Source organism: Nannospalax galili, unplaced genomic scaffold (genome assembly GCF_000622305.1).
Source record: "Nannospalax galili isolate Female #2095 unplaced genomic scaffold, S.galili_v1.0 scaffold601, whole genome shotgun sequence".
NCBI lineage: Eukaryota > Metazoa > Chordata > Mammalia > Rodentia > Spalacidae > Nannospalax > Nannospalax galili.
Genome location: NW_008345690.1, coordinates 1029786 through 1046500, shown reverse-complemented (window position 1 = coordinate 1046500; position 16715 = coordinate 1029786). Strand labels below are relative to the sequence as shown.

The 16715-nt window shown below is 47.7% G+C and overlaps 1 protein-coding gene across 1 annotated transcript; it reads right to left on the bottom strand.

Moving 5' to 3' along the window:
• Positions 1–1465: 1465 nt before the first annotated feature.
• On the bottom strand, positions 1466–16497 carry Dusp5 (dual specificity phosphatase 5). Its single transcript, XM_008841766.3, has 4 exons — positions 15909–16497; positions 11092–11240; positions 5946–6165; positions 1466–2804 (listed from the first exon to the last, which is right to left on the bottom strand). Exons 1-4 carry the CDS (start codon positions 16285–16287, stop codon positions 2398–2400), a joined length of 1155 nt encoding a protein of 384 aa, XP_008839988.1. The 5' UTR covers positions 16288–16497; the 3' UTR covers positions 1466–2397.
• Between the last annotated feature and the right edge of the window lie 218 nt (positions 16498–16715).

Here is a 16715-nt window from a genome sequence, read left to right as displayed (position 1 = left end):
CTCATTGGGGTTATGAGCAATCCTCATATGCCTGATTTAGAGGACTTACTCACCCTTCAGAGAAAAGACTTTAATGCAATAAAGCAAATGTCAGTAACTGGGATGCAGCGTAGCACATCGGCCCAGCCTGCAGCTAGCTTCTTACAGCCTGGCTCTCTATAAGACCCTCCCTCTGTTCAGCCACTCAGCACCTGGCCAGACCTGCACAATGGGCTTCCAGGTCATATTCCCAAGCTGAGTAGAGGCTTGATGTGAACCTTGGAAGGGTCAGGAATCAGCTAAACCAAGCCCCGAAGTCTGGATGCAGAGGTTGGAGATTAGCTCCAAAACATAGGCCTTAGGGCTTAGTGAGGACTGAACCCCCAGACTCTCCCTCTCTCCATTGCTCTGCAGAGAGGAGACTGACTTGGATTAAACACATGAGGGAGTAGCTGAAATTATGCCTTCTTGGTCTGGGTAGCCTCATCTGAGGACTTTGCAAGGAACTTGTGGAGCATATCTTGAGGAAAGGACAGGAATAGGGGAAGCAGGGCCTTGGCAGTCTTAAGGGTGATGTTTAGAGAAAACTGTGCCATCTTGCTATTCGTCAGCACAGTGCCCATTGGGGCAGCTGGAGACTTCTTTGAGCCCTTCTGAAGTGAGGTTTGGCTGGAGTCCTCGTCAGACACCAGCTGGGGATGGCATAGCTCTCAACTGCTTTCCTCTTGGTTAGGGAACATGTCAAGAGTTAGGCTAGAGCTTAGGCAGTAGCAGCTAGAGAGGTGATTCTTCCTTCCGCCACCAACGCAGAGGAAATTACTCAGAAGGCAAGTTGAGCTTCACTTGGATTTAAACCCACTCACTGAGGGATTTACCTAGGAACTCTTCAGGGAGTTCTCTGAATTAGTTGTAAGAGTAAAAAGAGGCGGTGGGCAGACCCCTAAGGGGAAGCTTCACCCACTCCACACCTCCAACCCTCAACCATCTCTAGCCAGCCTGTTCAGAGGCTACCATGTACCAGACAGGGCAGAGGAGACTGGCCACAAGTGTGGCATTTGGGTTTACTGGAATCACAGGCTCTGTGTTCCCAGGAACCTTTGAGATCACCTAGCTCCTTTCAAGTCCGCAGATAACGAATTAAATCCACAGTTAAGCTGGGGTGGAAAGAGGGAAGAGTCTAGAGTGGGCAGATACTCTGGCCATCTCAGGGATTTCTCTAACATTCTACGCCCTTGTTAAGATCAGACTTGTGAGCAAACACACAGACTCACACCATCCTTACTTACCCTACCATTCATTTGGAAATAGAACCAAGGTGGGCTCCAGAGTCCTCCCTAACCCAAGTCACCACCAATAGACAAGCACTTTTATCTTTTGCTATTTTTATTTTGCACTATATAAAAAAAAAAAACAACAAATCAGTATCATACTGCTTTTCTTCACATTCACATGGGTTTTAGGAAATTATTGCCTTTTCCCCTGGAGAAACCTATAAACAGAAGTAGTACCACATTGCAAAATATGCAAATCCCAGAAGACAACCCCCAGGGGCAGGGAGGAAAACAAATAAGCACACAAAAGGACACTAAGCTGAGGACTGTTCAGATGCCAGGGACCCTGAACACAGTGCACGTCCCCCTTGTCTGAGCACTCACTGCCACCACCTCAAAGGGGTGATTTTTGGTCTAGCGTCTGAACACTGTTTTTGAATGACACCAAAGGTACTCAATCTGAAGAGAGGTGTAAGGAGACAGGTTCAAGTATGAATAAAACCCATGCCAAAGTCCAAGGTCAGAGAAGAACCCCAGCGAAAAGGAAACCCCAAAGAGTCAACACCTTGCTTTTTCAACCAATAACCCCCAATCTCAAACCACTTCCGGGTTCAGACTGGCATATACTTTGTGTCCTAGCAAATCTAGCAGGGTTACTTTTCTGACTGGGTGATCAGCTTATGCCCTGAAGCAACAGAGAGACAGACAAAAAGTTGGCTAATGTTCAAAAAATAAAGAATGGAAATTGTGCTTCCTCCTAAATGAACTGGCTTCATCACAGCCTTTTCTCCTGGTCCAGCAGCTTCTCACTCCCATGTTGTTGTGGGTATTTATTGCCTTACGCTTGAAATGAAAAGGCGAACTTTTGAGGTGCAAGGACTAAGCAGTCCTCAACGGGCAGGGGGTCTGGAAGTACAGTAGTCAACACACCCTGTGTGAGGGTCATGGCTTGGCCTTCCCACAGTCCCGAGAACCCATCGTCGAGGTCAGTTTGAAATTCATCTGCAAGCCTGGTGACCACTTACCATCTCACTGGAGCAGTGGGACAGAGAGAGGTCTTCAGTATTGCACAGGTATGAAATGTCCACAAGTTTAAAAAACCAAATCACAGTTGCCCTTGGGGCTGTCTTGATACCCTGTCTCAGTCTCAGCAGGATGTGGCTGTGGCCACAGGGCTCCTATGGAGCTCTGCAACTGTTGAGTGGGTGGGCACTGGTGCCAGCACCGAGGTAGGGAATGTGCAGTAGGCACCCTGCATATCAGGGCTCAGTGTCTGTAAATGGTCTATAAATGAGGAGCTGGCTGCCTCGCCTTGGCAGGAGGGAGGCTGAGGGGTGGGCGTGGAAGGCAGGATCTCAGATTCATACTGAAGTAGCTGGCCCATGAAGCCAAAGTTGGGAGAGATCATGCTCCTCCTCTGCTTGACATAATCAAAGGCCTCCTTCAGGTGGAACTGCTTGGTCTTCATGAGGTAAGCCATGCAGATGGTGGGCGACCGGGAGACCCCAGCCTCACAGTGGACCAGGACCTTGCCTCCCTTCTCCCTGACACAGTCTGGAATGAAGCAAAGAGAACAGCAGTGAGCCACAGCTGGAATCTAAAGGTAATACCACAGCCTCACAGTGGACCTGACACAGTCTGGAATGAAGCAAAGAGAACAGCAGTGAGCCACAGCTGGAATCTAAAGGTAATACCAAATGCAGGATTAAATACTGGTGTGGCCTAGTCATCCCTCCATTGTGCAAGTTCAAGAGCAATCTATGGTCCTTAAATCACGCATTGTGGTTGGGTACCTGTAATCAACCTGTCTCCCAACATCTGAGAGACAGACTGGAGGATCATAAGTTCAAGGCCAGCCTGGGCTACCCAATGAGAGCTTCTGAGATCCAAATGACATGTCTCCATGCAGGACCTTTATCCTTACAATTGCTCCCAAGAACACCTGCTAGAGAGAGCCTTTTAAATTGTGTTCTATTCATCAGGTTCAAAAGGACATTGGGAAATTCTTGAAGTCACGTGTGAGTTTCTTAGTGTGTACGTTCATTTTTCTGAGTGTCCTAGGCTCAAAGACCAACCTAGAGAAGCAATTCTTGCCTCTCCAGTTCTCATTCTAATGGTGACAATGTAGCCCCATTCTGGCAGAGGCCTTCTGGCCTCCCCAAGCACCCTGTGCAAGGGCGGGATGCTTGGCTCAGCTCCCAGGGTTCTCATCACCAAACATACAACAACAAACAGCACCCGACCATTAATTACAGCCCTGGCTAAGTGACGCTCACTCCATGGAAGATATAAATGGCTTTTGCAAACTCCATCTTGCTCAACAATGGGAGTCATTGCTATAAAGCTACCACCATCAGTTAGCATTCTTTTGCTCAATATGACAGAAGTGTGTGTGTTCCCTTCCTTTCCTGCTCTACCCTTCCCAGCAAAAAAAAACTGCTAAAAATGGGAAGAGGTAAAGGTGAGTACATATCAAATCAAAATCACACAAACTATAGTCTCCAATTCCCTCTCTTGCTAGTGAGGAAGCAATTACCTCATAGGAAGTCAGATGTAATTGGTACTATATACGGCCACAGAATGAAAAAAAAAAAAAGTTGACAGGGGAAAATGTTTGCTCTCTTATCACCCTCCACCCATGTGTTTCAGGTTCAAGGTTTGAAAATGAATCTACAATATTAAAGGATCCAATTTCTAAGGGGTCAGGGAGGAACCTTTGAGATTTACCATCTGAGCAACACAAAAACTTGTAACATATACTTAGGATAGCTCATTAGAGGCACCTTAGTTATCAAAATAAAGAACAAGAGTCCTTGTAGATCAGTTCAAAGGGGAGACCCCAAGTCCCTCCCTGGGATGATGGAGTTGAGATTAGCGAGCTGTGTCTCGCTTCCTTTGCTCCTCCACTGGCTGCAAGCATTTAGCTGCTGGCCTAGTGCCACAGTCAAGAATGGAAAGGACCTAGAGTATACTGCTTCCAGAACCCTCTCTAAACCTCAGGCTCTTGCCATCCATAGTCCTTCCTTCCTTCCTTTAGCAGATCAAGGTGTCTGAGTTTAAAAAAACGTCCAGTGCTTTCGAAAGGTCTGTGTGACTGTATGCACAAACACAGACACAACACACACACACACACACACACACACACACACACACACAGCCTGGATGGGAGCAGGCTGCATGACATCATTCAGTAGCTATCTAGGTAATTAAATAACAGGATGAGAAGGGCAGGGAGAACCAGCCAAGAGTTCCTATCTAGAACCCATCATTGTGGCTGCTTCTCAGGCTCCAAAGAGATTGTCTCAGCCCAGAGACTTGGGGGACAAGGACAGCCTCAGCCTTTGCCTCTGGTGAGTTTGTCAAGATTTCCTGTGGAGATGGTGTGTGGTGAGCACAGGCCCCTCCACGTGGCTGAAGGGAGCCCTTTAATTGCTACCTGTACCAAGTAATTATCCTTGTGTCCAACACCTGTCTTTTCCCCTCCAGCATCCTTTGGAACAAGATACGGGAAAATCATGGCCTCAGTTTTAACAACTACACAGGCATGTTAAAGAGAAAGAAGGCAGAGAAAAAGGGAGGCAGGACCACAAGGTTGAGGAGTGGTGCTTGCACATTTAACACAAACGATAAGGCAGGCTATGCCACAAGAAACGGGAGGAAAGGTAAAGAGAAGGTAAGGCATGAGAGAATCTAGGAAACCTAAGTACCTAGACACCCTAAAGCCAACATCCTGTCCAGGAAGGGAGATCAGGGGTCAAGGCCTCAGTTTTCAGGCTTGTACAACAGAAGAGATGACAAGTGCCTCACAGGGATACAGAAAGGATACAAAAGATACCAATTTTTCTGTACACAAAGCATGGGGCTTGAATCAAGTGTTATCATTAATCCAGAATTAGCTGAAAATACAAAACAAATTGCCTCCAAAGCAGTTTGCCAAAACTGTGGAAAGCTACTGGGGCCCTTGAGGCTCTGTGGGTAAGGAGTGCTCCCTCCAACCTTCTGTTTGCTTTTAAAACTATTCAAACCTACGTAGAAGCAGTTAAGGATCCCCCCCCCCACCGCCATTTTCTGCCTGTGGAGCATTACACATGGATGCTCCGTGCTCCCGCCCAGCTAGAAACAACAAGATCAGCCACGAGCACTGCCCTAAAATTATATTAATTCATTTATCTTATAATGAAAACTCCCAATAATAGGAACTTGAGTCCTCCCCCTTTGCCTTTCTGGTGGCTACATCTATTCTTGGTCCCAACTTTTAGTGGTTGGGACACTTTCTTGAGTTGGGCATGGTGGCCAACACCCATAATCCTACCACTTGAGAGGTAAAGGAAGGAAGATCAAGCAGTTCAAGGTTATTTATTTATTTATTTATTTTTTTGGTCTTTTTGAGACAGGGTCTCCCTGTAGTCCCAGCTGACCTGACCTGAACTCATTATGTAGACCAGGCTGGCCTTGAACTCACAAAGATCCACCTGCTTTGCCTCCCAAGTGCTGGTACTAAAGGCATGAGCCACCATGCCCAGCCAAAGGTCATTCTTAATTACAAAGCAAATCTGAGGCCAAGAGGGAGGATGCTGCTGCAACAAAAATTCCCCTTTCTAAGAAGGTAATCATATCAAGATACTGAAATATCAAAAGGCAAGAATCCATGCTCCAAGAAGCTCCCAGAACAATCCAGGTGGTAGTTGAACCTACCAATGAAGTCTATTGCTTCTTGAAAATGGGAGCTAATGTCAGCTGTGTGGCTGTCTTCCACAGGGATCCATTTGTAGTGTAGGTGGGTCATGCAGGTCTCAGAGGTCCGCCGGGAAACATTCAGCAGGGCTGTGATGTGCAGGTTGGCAAGGAACTCGCACTTTGATGCATGGTAGGCACTTCCAAGGTAGAGGAAGGGAAGAATTTCAACTGGGCCACCCTGGAAGCAGGGACAAAGGACAATCAGGAAATATTGGATTAGCTTGCTCATTTGGGAGAAGAAAAACAACTCTGACCTATTTTTTTCTTCAGGTGAGAGGTTTCCTTTCTGGTTTCTAGGTAGAGAGAGTTCAGAGCTAGAGCAGGTCAGCCAAGAATGTGCATGGCACCTCCATCCAGCCAACTCTCTACCCTATGTGACTGCCTTGTGATTCAGTGACAGCAAAACCCACACGGCCCAGAGTTTCATTTTTCACACATATCCAGGAGATAGGAAGTTCTAGCAGCCTTACGATGTTAACCAGGATGAGAAGTGGTGTGAACAAAGGTCCCTGTTGAAGTTTAAGCTGCCCAGACAGGCCCAGGGTAAGCCACTGCAGCATAGGGCAGCCTTATACTTTATCTATAGACAAAATGGAAGAGAGTTTGGCAAGGTTAATATCCTCCTTTAGAGCTGGGACTTTTTTTTTAAATTTTATTTATTATTTTTATTTTATGTGTATGAGTGTATTGCCTGTACCCGTGTCATGCAATGCTCGCGGAGATCAGAAAGAGGCTGTCAGATCTCTGGGACTGTAGTTACTGTAGTGCTGGTATTTGAACCCGGGTCTTCTGCAAGAACAGCCAGTGTTCTTAACCACTGAGTCACCATGTCCCTAGAGCTGGGACATTTTATATAGTATACTCCATGAACTCTAACGGACAGTTGATCTAAGATAGTCTACATTTTAGAGGTGGTGTAATGTGTCATTCCCTCCCCACACCCACTATGTTTCTTAGAACTGAAGATAGCCACTACCTGTCCAGAATCTGTACACTAAGAAAAGCTGTTAGACCACAGGCAGAGCAGAGGGGCTTTCCCCACCCCTGACCTTCTTCACATGAACACCAGCATTGGGGAGAGAAGCTGTTATCATCACTTACAGCTCAGATTTCTAGTTAAGGAGGCTTCAGAAAAAGGAAGAAACAGAGACCCCACGGTGAAATTGAAAAGAACCAGTAGCATTTCCAGGGTTCTCAGGTGCCAAGCAAAGGCCAGTGACTACTGAGCAACCCTGGCTCTGACTTTAGGAACCTTTCCCACACCATCCATTCATTTCTTGCCCTAGAATAAAGTGGAATGAAAACTTTCAGCCTGATCCACAATAGGGAATAAGTAATAAGTGATCAAGTGATTGGGAATCAGCAGCAGCAGGAGACAAATCTCAATCCACCCAGCACTTGGTGTTGCTTTTTCTTTTTAGCCACATAGAAAAAAGTAACAGCAGATTTTACATACGATTAATAACAATAACCTGCATATATACACACATGTATGTACATGTATATATAAAAAAATTTTAAGACAGCGTCTCACATAGCTCAGGCTGGCCTCAGACTAAGTAGCCAAGAATGACCTCCAACTCCTGATACTCCTGCTTCTGCCTCCCAAATGTTGGGATTACACACATGCACCAACCACCATGCCTAGTTTATGTGGTGCTGGAAATTGAACCCAAAGATTCGTGCATGCTAGGCAAGCATTCTACCAACTGAGCTATGGCCCTACAACCAACATTTTTATTAGCATCTACAATGTTGAGGGCTTGAAATACCTGTGTGGTATTAATCTCACAATAAATTTGTAAGGTAGATAACAATGCCCCCATTTTACAGATGGGTTAGGTGAGGCTCAGATGGGCTTAAATAGGGTGCCCCCATATTAGAGCTAGGAACTGAAACCTAAATCTGACTTCTTAGCGTGAGTAGCAGCAAGGCCTTATCTGAGTCCATTTTGGAGATCAGTATGAGAAAACAAGGGTTGTTTTCTGTTTGTTTCCTCCCTGCTGTCCCAGAACTCATTATATGTAGCTCAGGTTGGCTTTGAATTTACAGCAATTCTCTTGGCTTCATCCTGACACAGTGCTGATATAATGGGTATATACCCAGTTTAGAAACCAAGTATTTTTGGTAAAAATGGGAAGAAAGAATTCCTTTCTTTCTTCTCTTTGTCTAAAAGCAAGTCCACCTGCACTCCCCACTGACACCACTCCACCCTCTCCTATACAGAACAGTGTTCCATGGCAATGTGGTGCATGTTAGGAATGCAGACCTGAGAACAGCTCTGGGTCAGCCTCTAGCTCCTAGCTGACAGGACCTTGGTAGGCTTCACTAACCCCTGAACCTTCATCTGTAAATTGGGGCTAATATTATCCCTTGGGATAACTAATAAGACATAAAAGGGCAACAGATGCATTGTTAACATGGATATTATGCAGTTGCAGCTTCATCCAACTAAAGAATGAATAGGCAGAATACAGCTTCTTTCCCTGGAAAAGGCACAGGGCAGACCCGGAAGCCTAGCCATCCCAGCAGGTCTGGTTTTGACCTAAGAGCCCCCTCTCCCTGGACCAAGCTTCTTGCTGGTTAGAAACTATGAGAACAGCAGAGGTGGAGGTGGTAGAACACTCTTAGGAAAGGGGTCAGAGACCAGTTCCATTCTGCCTTGATCGCTCTAGGTCATCCCTCCCTCTATCAAATGGGCACCAATAGCCACCTCCTCAAAGAAACAGGCTGGACACTAACTAAGACCTCTCCCTTTCCTGAGTGCCTGGAAAACGCTGACACACCAGCCTGGGATCCCATCCAACTTCCCCTGCAGCTTGGCCTATTGCGCCCCTGAAGTTCTAGTTCTTTCCCTTTCTGGAGCTTCCGTTCCAGCTCAAGAGGAAGACACTAAAGGCTGTCAGAAACCCCAGAGGATATCACAGGTTTGCCTGGCCTCTCTCAGTGCAGAGGCATTTTTAAGAAATAGCACTGGGGGTTCCCCCGGATGAGTCCTCAAGACATACCAGGGCACCCCACCCTCACTTGGCCAAAGGACTACAGAGCTTTCACAATCTACTGATTCTTTTTTCTCTTTCACTTTCTGAGAAAGGGGGTAAAACACATCCCAAATAAACAAACACAGGCATCCAGCTCTGCAGGATGCGGAGGCTTCAGACTAATCCCACATGGTATTTTTTTCATGATAGAAAACAAATAGAACCATGATCCTGGCACCTGGCCAGGCTAACAGTCTTCCAATGACCAAGGATCCCATTAGAAACCTTGGTTTTACTTGGAAATCTGTCCTCAGGGGTGGAGTTCTGTCCAAGGCAGGGAGCTGATGCTTTTAGCAATATCTAGAAGGTTCTTAGTTTGGGGGGAAAAGTCTGAAAAACTGCTTTTACAAAAATCAGATGTCTAGGCCAAAGGGCAGGTGGCAATCAGGAGACCCTGAAAGGAACCAGAGCAGGCAGTTTAGAGAAGGTCTGCCTGACCCTGGGGCTGCCATGAACCAGATGTGGAGTCTTTGCGAATTAGCTGTCAAACTGCCAGTCATCCCACTTAGCCAACTGTTCTAGTTTGCTTCTCTATTGCTATGATAAACACTGACCAAAAGCAGCCCAAGGAAGAGTTTACTTGGCTTACGGGAACCTGGGGGCAGGAATGCTACTTTCTCGCTCACTCCCTGCTGGCTGGTTCAGCTACCATTCTTTCCTATTTTTTTAAAAGATTTATTTTATTTTTAATTATATGCATTATATGTGTGTGTCTGTGTATCTGTATGTGTGTTATGTGCATATGAGGCTAGAAGAGGGCACCAGATCCCCTGGAGCTAGAGTTAACTGTTGTAAGCCACCTGATGTGGGTGCTGGGAAGTGAACTAAGGCCTTCTGGAAGAACAGTTACACAATCTTAACCACTGAGTCAACTCCCCAGCCCTAAGCCACCTTTTCTTACACAGCCTAGGCCCACCTACCCAGGGATGGTACTGTCCAGTTGGCTTGGACCCTCCTCTATCAATTAGCAATCAAGAAAGTGCTCCACAGATATGCTCATAGGCTAATCTCATGTCATGTAGGAAATTCCTCAACTGAGGTTCACTCTTCCCGAAGTGTCAAGTTCACAAGCAGGATAAGCCATCATACTAACACAGAAGTCTCTTACTGTGAATGGCAAGGTGGGGTCTAAGCTCTGGTTTCCATCAGACCTGGCTTTTTACCTGCTTTTCCCCCATCTTCCTATACCATGCTATAGGTAACCAGTCTCCTGACCCTTTTTTTTTTTTTAAATTTTTGAGACAAGTGTCTCACTCTGTAGGCCTGGCTGGCCTGGACAGCATAGAGACCAGGCTGGCCTTGAACTCAAGAGCTTTGCCTGCTTTGTGCTGGGATTAAAGTTGCCATAAAGCACATGTGTTTTGATGAAAACAAAACCCACATGACTATAGAAACATGAAACTCTAGTGTCTCCATTTCCTCTAGTAACAGAATTTTTATAATGTAAATGCCAGAAGCCCTGAGAGGACAGCCAAACATGGTGGTACACGCCTATAATCCTAGCCTCTGGCAAGCTCAGGGAGGAAGATATCAAGGTCAAAGTCAGCTATGACTAGTAGTATGCCTATCTCAAAAAACAGAAGAGCAGAGAGGGGCACCTGCTGAATTTATTTCTCTAGAACATCATTCTCCACCCTGTTTCCCCCTTATAAAATACCAACAAGACATACCTTAAACAGGTACCAGGTCAGTTATGTAGAAATACAGAACGCAGAGCACGATTCTGACAAAGAACACAGGAAGCCTGAAAGTCAGCTCTGAGATGTCTTCAGGGAAACCTAAACTTTATTTCCAAGCTTCCCAAAACCTTCCAAGCCAGCTAATAATGATGTTATCTCTCATTTCCTCTTTTCTCCAGAAGCTCACCAGCATCCTGTGGCCTGATGGCTCCTGTCAGCTTTGTGTGCTGGAAGGATGCCCACTTACTCTTGGATGGGAACTCATCTGGCAAGCCACAGAGGAACTCTAAACTAGAAGACAGTGCTAACACTCTTATCCAAAAAGAACCAACTTGAGTCAGGACATTGAGGAAGCTATAGAGAAAGGAGCTGGAAACCACGTACCTGGTCATAAGCTGGCCTGTAGCTGACACTGAGCACTGGCTTTCCACACTGGCTGAGGAGGGCTCTCTCGCTTTCAATCTTCTCTTGTGGAATGGGCTTTACATCCACACAACACTCCGGATACTGTGAGTAGAAGGTCTCATATCCCCCTTCAAACACAAATAAACAAAAAGTGAGTCAGGTAAAAAGCATTGGGTTCTCAGGCTGTCAGAATACCCATCACTTTCATAGGATACCCTGAACATATGATATCTTAATATACATCTGGTCACATGATAAAGTAAACAAAGGGCGGCTCAGTGGTAAAGCACCTTCTGTAAGACTGACAACTGGATGTCAATCCTCGGGACCCACAGAACAGACTGAGAGAACCAATTCCTGTAAATTGTCCTCTGACCTCTCCTCATATACTACGGCATGCTCGAACCACCCCAAAATAAATAAAATGTAATCTTAAAAAACTGAACAAAATCACCAGATTTAGAATAGAATGGGCTCTCTCTCTCTCTTTCTCCCCCCCGCCACACACATCTAAAAAAAAAAATCTATGGTTCAGAGAAGCAATTATTAACTTTTGGTTGTCTATCAGCTTAAAATATTAACCATATCCTTCCAGAAAACACAAATTATTTTTTCTCATGTTTATCTAAAATGAAGGTAGGATTATACAAAAATTTCATTAATTTATGAAAAGACTCCTAAACTGGCTTTTTCCCTAGTCCATTTACTCTAAGTAAAATTACAGAGGCCCCTTCTCCCACTTATAAAGAAATAGGGGCCCCTATGAGGTTGTAACTCGGGGTAGTTAAAACAGCTTTGTCCTTTCTCACTCCCAAAGTGGTAAAAACACTGCTGACAATCTCTTTTATAGGTTCAATTTAGAGTCATAAATCAAGTTCATACATTCTAAGCCAAATGGGAGGAAATTGAACTTGTGAACATGTAAGAATCCTAGCATTACATTGCACCGCCTCCAGATGGATCACTTAAGGCTAAAAGTGGCTCTCTAAAACTCGGCATGAAAAGAACATGCCTGTACTTCCAGCACCTGGGAAGCAGAGGCAGGCGGGCTGGGAGCTGAAGGCCAGCCTGGGCTATATAATAAGATGCTGTCTCAGGAAAACAAAAGAACCCACACAAACCAAAATGATACAAAAAAAACATGGGGGAAAATGACCAGGTCACAGAAATATACCCATACCAACAGTCTCAGGACCATTATAGTCAGTGGGGAAGAACCAATGAAAACCTGGCCTGGAGACCATTAGAAAACCAAGGCTTGCAGGTGGACAGGAAGGTTTTGCTTAGGAGCATTCTGCTTCTAACGAGGAGCATAAAAGGCTTCAGAAAAGCCTACTTCTGTCTTCACTGGTCTTAAGAATTCACTTGGTGTCAAATCACCAATTAAATATGTATTTTGAGACCAGGTTTTTCCAAAAAGCTTCCTTTTTGCTTTTGACTTTTGGTATTATGCAGCCTATCTGTGGAGGGCATGATGGCTTTCTAAACCTCTGCAGTGGGCAAATGGTTACTGGATTCCACAGCAGTCTCTTAACTCCCTCCCAGAAGCTGCAGCCAATTCCTAGAATGAGTCATCTTGTCATTCTGGCTTCTCTCAGCTCCATGCAACTGCCTCTGCCCCATCTCAAATCTCCCAGGTGGTCACTTCAACAAATACCCACTGCACTCCCAGACAAGCTTGTCCCCACAGTGGTCATGTTCCCTGTCATGACAACAGGAGGCCTGGCTAGAAGGGGATGGAGGTTAGGAGTGAAGGGTTTGGTGGCTTAGCTTCCCCACCCAGGGGATGGGGGTGGGTCCCCTTCCCTTCTAGAAGGCAGAGATAAAGTCACAATGCCAGAGATTTACACTAACCCATATATTCTGAGGGAAGGTATGTGTGTGTGTGGGGGTGGTAACTCTAAGTAAGTAAATCATCTGAGTAGGCTGGCTCAACATTTTGGGTTCCAGGAAACAAAATGAGTGACTTGTGGGCGTTTGGAGAAAGAATAGCCCAGGCACTCCCAAACTTGGGGATGAGGCTTGGGAAGAAGAGCCCTCAGACCACCTCATCTTTTGGCTTTAAATAGACCACTTAAAAGCTGGCTGCCAGGAAGGCAAGAGAAGATCTGGTGTGGACCTGCTGACAAAATAAAACAGGCAGAGTCTTGGTGTATGAGGGACAGATAAACAGCCTCTCCATGCTGGGGTCAAAAGATTAGATGGTCTCTGCCTTCCGCCCACTCCCATCAGAGGTGTGGAGAGAGAACATTCCTCTCTGGTGCCTCACTCAAATTGCAAGAGCACTGGTAATTCCTATGGCTGCTTCAACCCTTTTCCAAGTGAGTCTACTTTCAATCATCACTGCATTGCCAGGGGAACAGACAAGAGGCAGCACACGGACACTATATAAAAATAAGCACTGGGCACCCAATTCAGTCTTCAGCCTCTCATTTTAGTGGAAATGTAGAAAGTATAAAAGGCATTTCACCAAGATCTGAATGCCACGAGGTTAAAACCTGAATGCCTCTCTGGACATGAGCTAGGTGAGGAGACAAAGGAATTTTCCTCTGACAACAGTTTGAATTTCAGTAGTATTCTAAGGGGAGCATTTCTACTGAAATTTCAAATGCATATAACTTTCTGCCTTGAATTTTCATGGTTTTACTGAAAGAAGACAGTGCACATGCAAGAGCAATTGGACAAGGACATCCATCTACCCTCTCCTGCACTACCCTGAACAGTAAGGCTGGGAGCAACCTACAGGCCACCACCAGGTACACCATGAAGGAGCATGGATGTTCTGATGTGGCTGAGTCTTAAGGACTGAGTTGAGTAAAGAGGCAGGATCAGAAAGCACATGGAGCCAATTTATCTTTTAAAGATATCTGGAGAATCAGGGGTGATGGCATCCACCTTTAATCCCAGCACTCAGAAGGCAGGAGGTCAAGGACAACCTGGTCAATATACTGAGACCCTGTCTCAAACAAACAAAAGATGCTGCCTAAATACTAACTATAGTTGGTGGCTGTTTCTGAGGAGAGGAACTAGGGTTTTGGGTGTGAGGAAGACCCACTTTCCTTATACATTCTTTGTGCTGTTCAAATTTTCACCCGGATATGTTACTTTTCCAAAAACATTTTATTTATTTATTTTATGTGTATGAGTATTATGCCTGCATGTATAGTGTACTTGTGTTGTACAGTCCCCCAGAGGATAGAAGAGGGTGTTGAATCCCTTGGAACTGAAGTTATAGACGGTTGTTAGCCACCATGTGGATGCTGGGATTCAAACCCGGGTCTCCTGCAAGAACAGTCAGTTCTAACTGCTGAGCCATCTCTCCAGGCCCCTGGGTATGTTACTTTAATGAAGAAAAAATAATTAAACATAACTTTCCTGGGTTTACAGGGCTGGGTACTTCCTATGTTAATAAACTTACATACTGTCTTGCATGGCCCCCTTGGAGAGGGGTGGGGAGCAGAGGAAGGCCCAGGAGGGTTTCCTGGAAGAGTCTTTCAGATTACTGGGGGCAGAAGCTTTTCCTGTATGTACTGCTAAGTATAGGGGACAAAAATCACATCAGGAAACCAGGAGACAAGTATATGAGGCCTCTGCAGAGCTTTGAGAAGGCCATCCTTCTTCCCCCTGGGGCTGCAGGGAGGACTACCATCCACCTCTGTTACCTGGCAGTGGGATCAACAAGGGACAATTACCAAGAGGTGTTAATAGATGGGGAGTTGTCCACTGGCCTCTGGAATCTTCCTGACCTGCAGTATCCCACCGCTTTGAAGCAGGCTCTTAACCCACTGTCCTCACATCAGATACAGCACAAGGCATCCAAGCAACACGGTTTTAGGGCCCTGACATTGTTAAGCTCTTGCTTCTGCACCCAGGCCAGGGTTCCCATACTTTTGAGATTACTAGGCACCGGGAAGTCACAGGAAGTAACCCAGAAATCAATGCTGTGGCGTTTAAGAGTAATCACCCACACACAACCGGAAGCCAAAGTTAACTCCCCAGCAGGTGAAACGGTCAGGCCTAGTGGCAGTTCTGAAGGCCTCAAATCAAAGGCCACAAAATGTCCTCCACGCCATACAGCCCCTCCGGGTACCTCTCCTAACTCTGGGCTGGCCGGCTGGTGGTCTCTAACTGGGGCAGTCAGTAGGCTAAGCTCTGGACCAACCCAGAAATAATTCCCGCTGAGAAAGATGGGAGATCAAAGGGATGGGAAGGCTGTCAACTCCAAACAGTGCTTGAGAAAGACCTAGGAGGGGAGACGAGGAGGCAGAAAAACAATAAAAATCAATAAAGGGAAAGGAAGGGGAGGGACTCGCCAGGGTCAAAAAGGCAAGAGAGGTCCTCGAAGGCAACAGTAATTGCCTAGGCGGGAAGAAAGGGGACACCACGGCGCCATGCTCCTGGGGGAGGATACCCGACCTACTAGATCGCGCCAGATCTGCAAGGAAGGCTTGGACCCGTGAGGTCTGCAAACGGCGCCCGAGACCAGCCCAAGGCCCCCGGAACTGCTAAGGAGCACAGCCAGCACCGTCCAGCCCACCCAGCCAGGTGGACAGACAGGCTGCCAGACGCTTTCGAGGAACGCCGGGTGGGGAGAAGGAAGATGGGGCGCTGACGCTCGCAAGGACCTCCTCAGCGTACGTCAAGCCCCGGGGTGCATTCTACCGAAAAGGGTTACTTTCCCCGGTCCAGAGAGAAGACGAGGGTCGGGGGCGGCCGGCGCGGGCAGGGAACCCCGCTGGCACGTGCGGTACGGGTGCGTGGGAGGGAAGGGGGGGGTCGGCGGGCCCCCGACTCACCTTTGAGGAAGTAGACCCGCGGGCCGGCAGGCAGGCAGGCCAGAAGCGAGGTCAGCACGACGCGCGCGGCGCTCTCTTCCCGCAGCTTCTGCCAGTGGCGGCTGCCCTGGTCCAACACAACCACCGCCGCCACGCCGCCGCCGCCCTCCTGCAGCAGCCGCGAGCGCGCCGCCTCGTCGGGGAGCACGTAGCGCGGCGACACCGCGCCGCCCCGGGCCCGCCGCAGCACCACCGAGTTGAGGTTGACGTTGAGCGAGCCGCGCACGCTGGACGCGGCGAAAGCCAGGTAGGGACGGCAGTCCAGCACCACACAGCGCGCCGCCGCCTCCTTGCGGAGCATCTTGCGCAGCTGGCGCCCGTCGAGCGACGTGACCTTCATGCCGCTGCCACCCAGCGGCCCGGCGCCGCGCGCCCCGCAGCTACCCACGGCCAGGATGCTGGCGGGCTAGGTACCGGAGGGACGGCCCGGGGAGCTGCGGTCAGACAGACCCGACGCGGAGGGGCTGCGCGACGCTCCTTCCCGCCCCGCGCGCTCAGCACCCGACCCAGCTACTCGCAGCCCCAGAAAGCCGGGGATTCCGCCGGCTGCGCAGCATTTTATGTGAATGAGCGCGCGTCCTATGACGTGACTGCCCATATAAGGCCAAATATGGAAATCGGCCCGCCCCTCCGGCCGAGGCCGCGCCCCTCCAGGGGCGGGGCTGAGCCAGCGGGCTCGTGCCTCCACCCCCGGGGAGCGGGACGCGTGGGGCAGGCGGCCAGCCTTGAGTCAGAGCGACCAAGAGGAAGTGGCAGGCGCCTGCTGCT

What these genes read in the sequence shown, in the direction of transcription:
- Dusp5 (XM_008841766.3), bottom strand. Translation starts at nt 16,287, where the DNA reads ATGAAGGTCACGTCGCTCGACGGGCGCCAGCTGCGCAAGATGCTCCGC. An exon ending in GCGGGTCTACTTCCTCAAAG is followed by an intron (nt 11,241 to 15,908) that starts GTGAGTCGGGGG and finishes TTGTGTTTGAAG; the next exon opens with GGGGATATGAGACCTTCTAC. An exon ending in ACAGGCCAGCTTATGACCAG is followed by an intron (nt 6,166 to 11,091) that starts GTACGTGGTTTC and finishes CCCTGCTTCCAG; the next exon opens with GGTGGCCCAGTTGAAATTCT.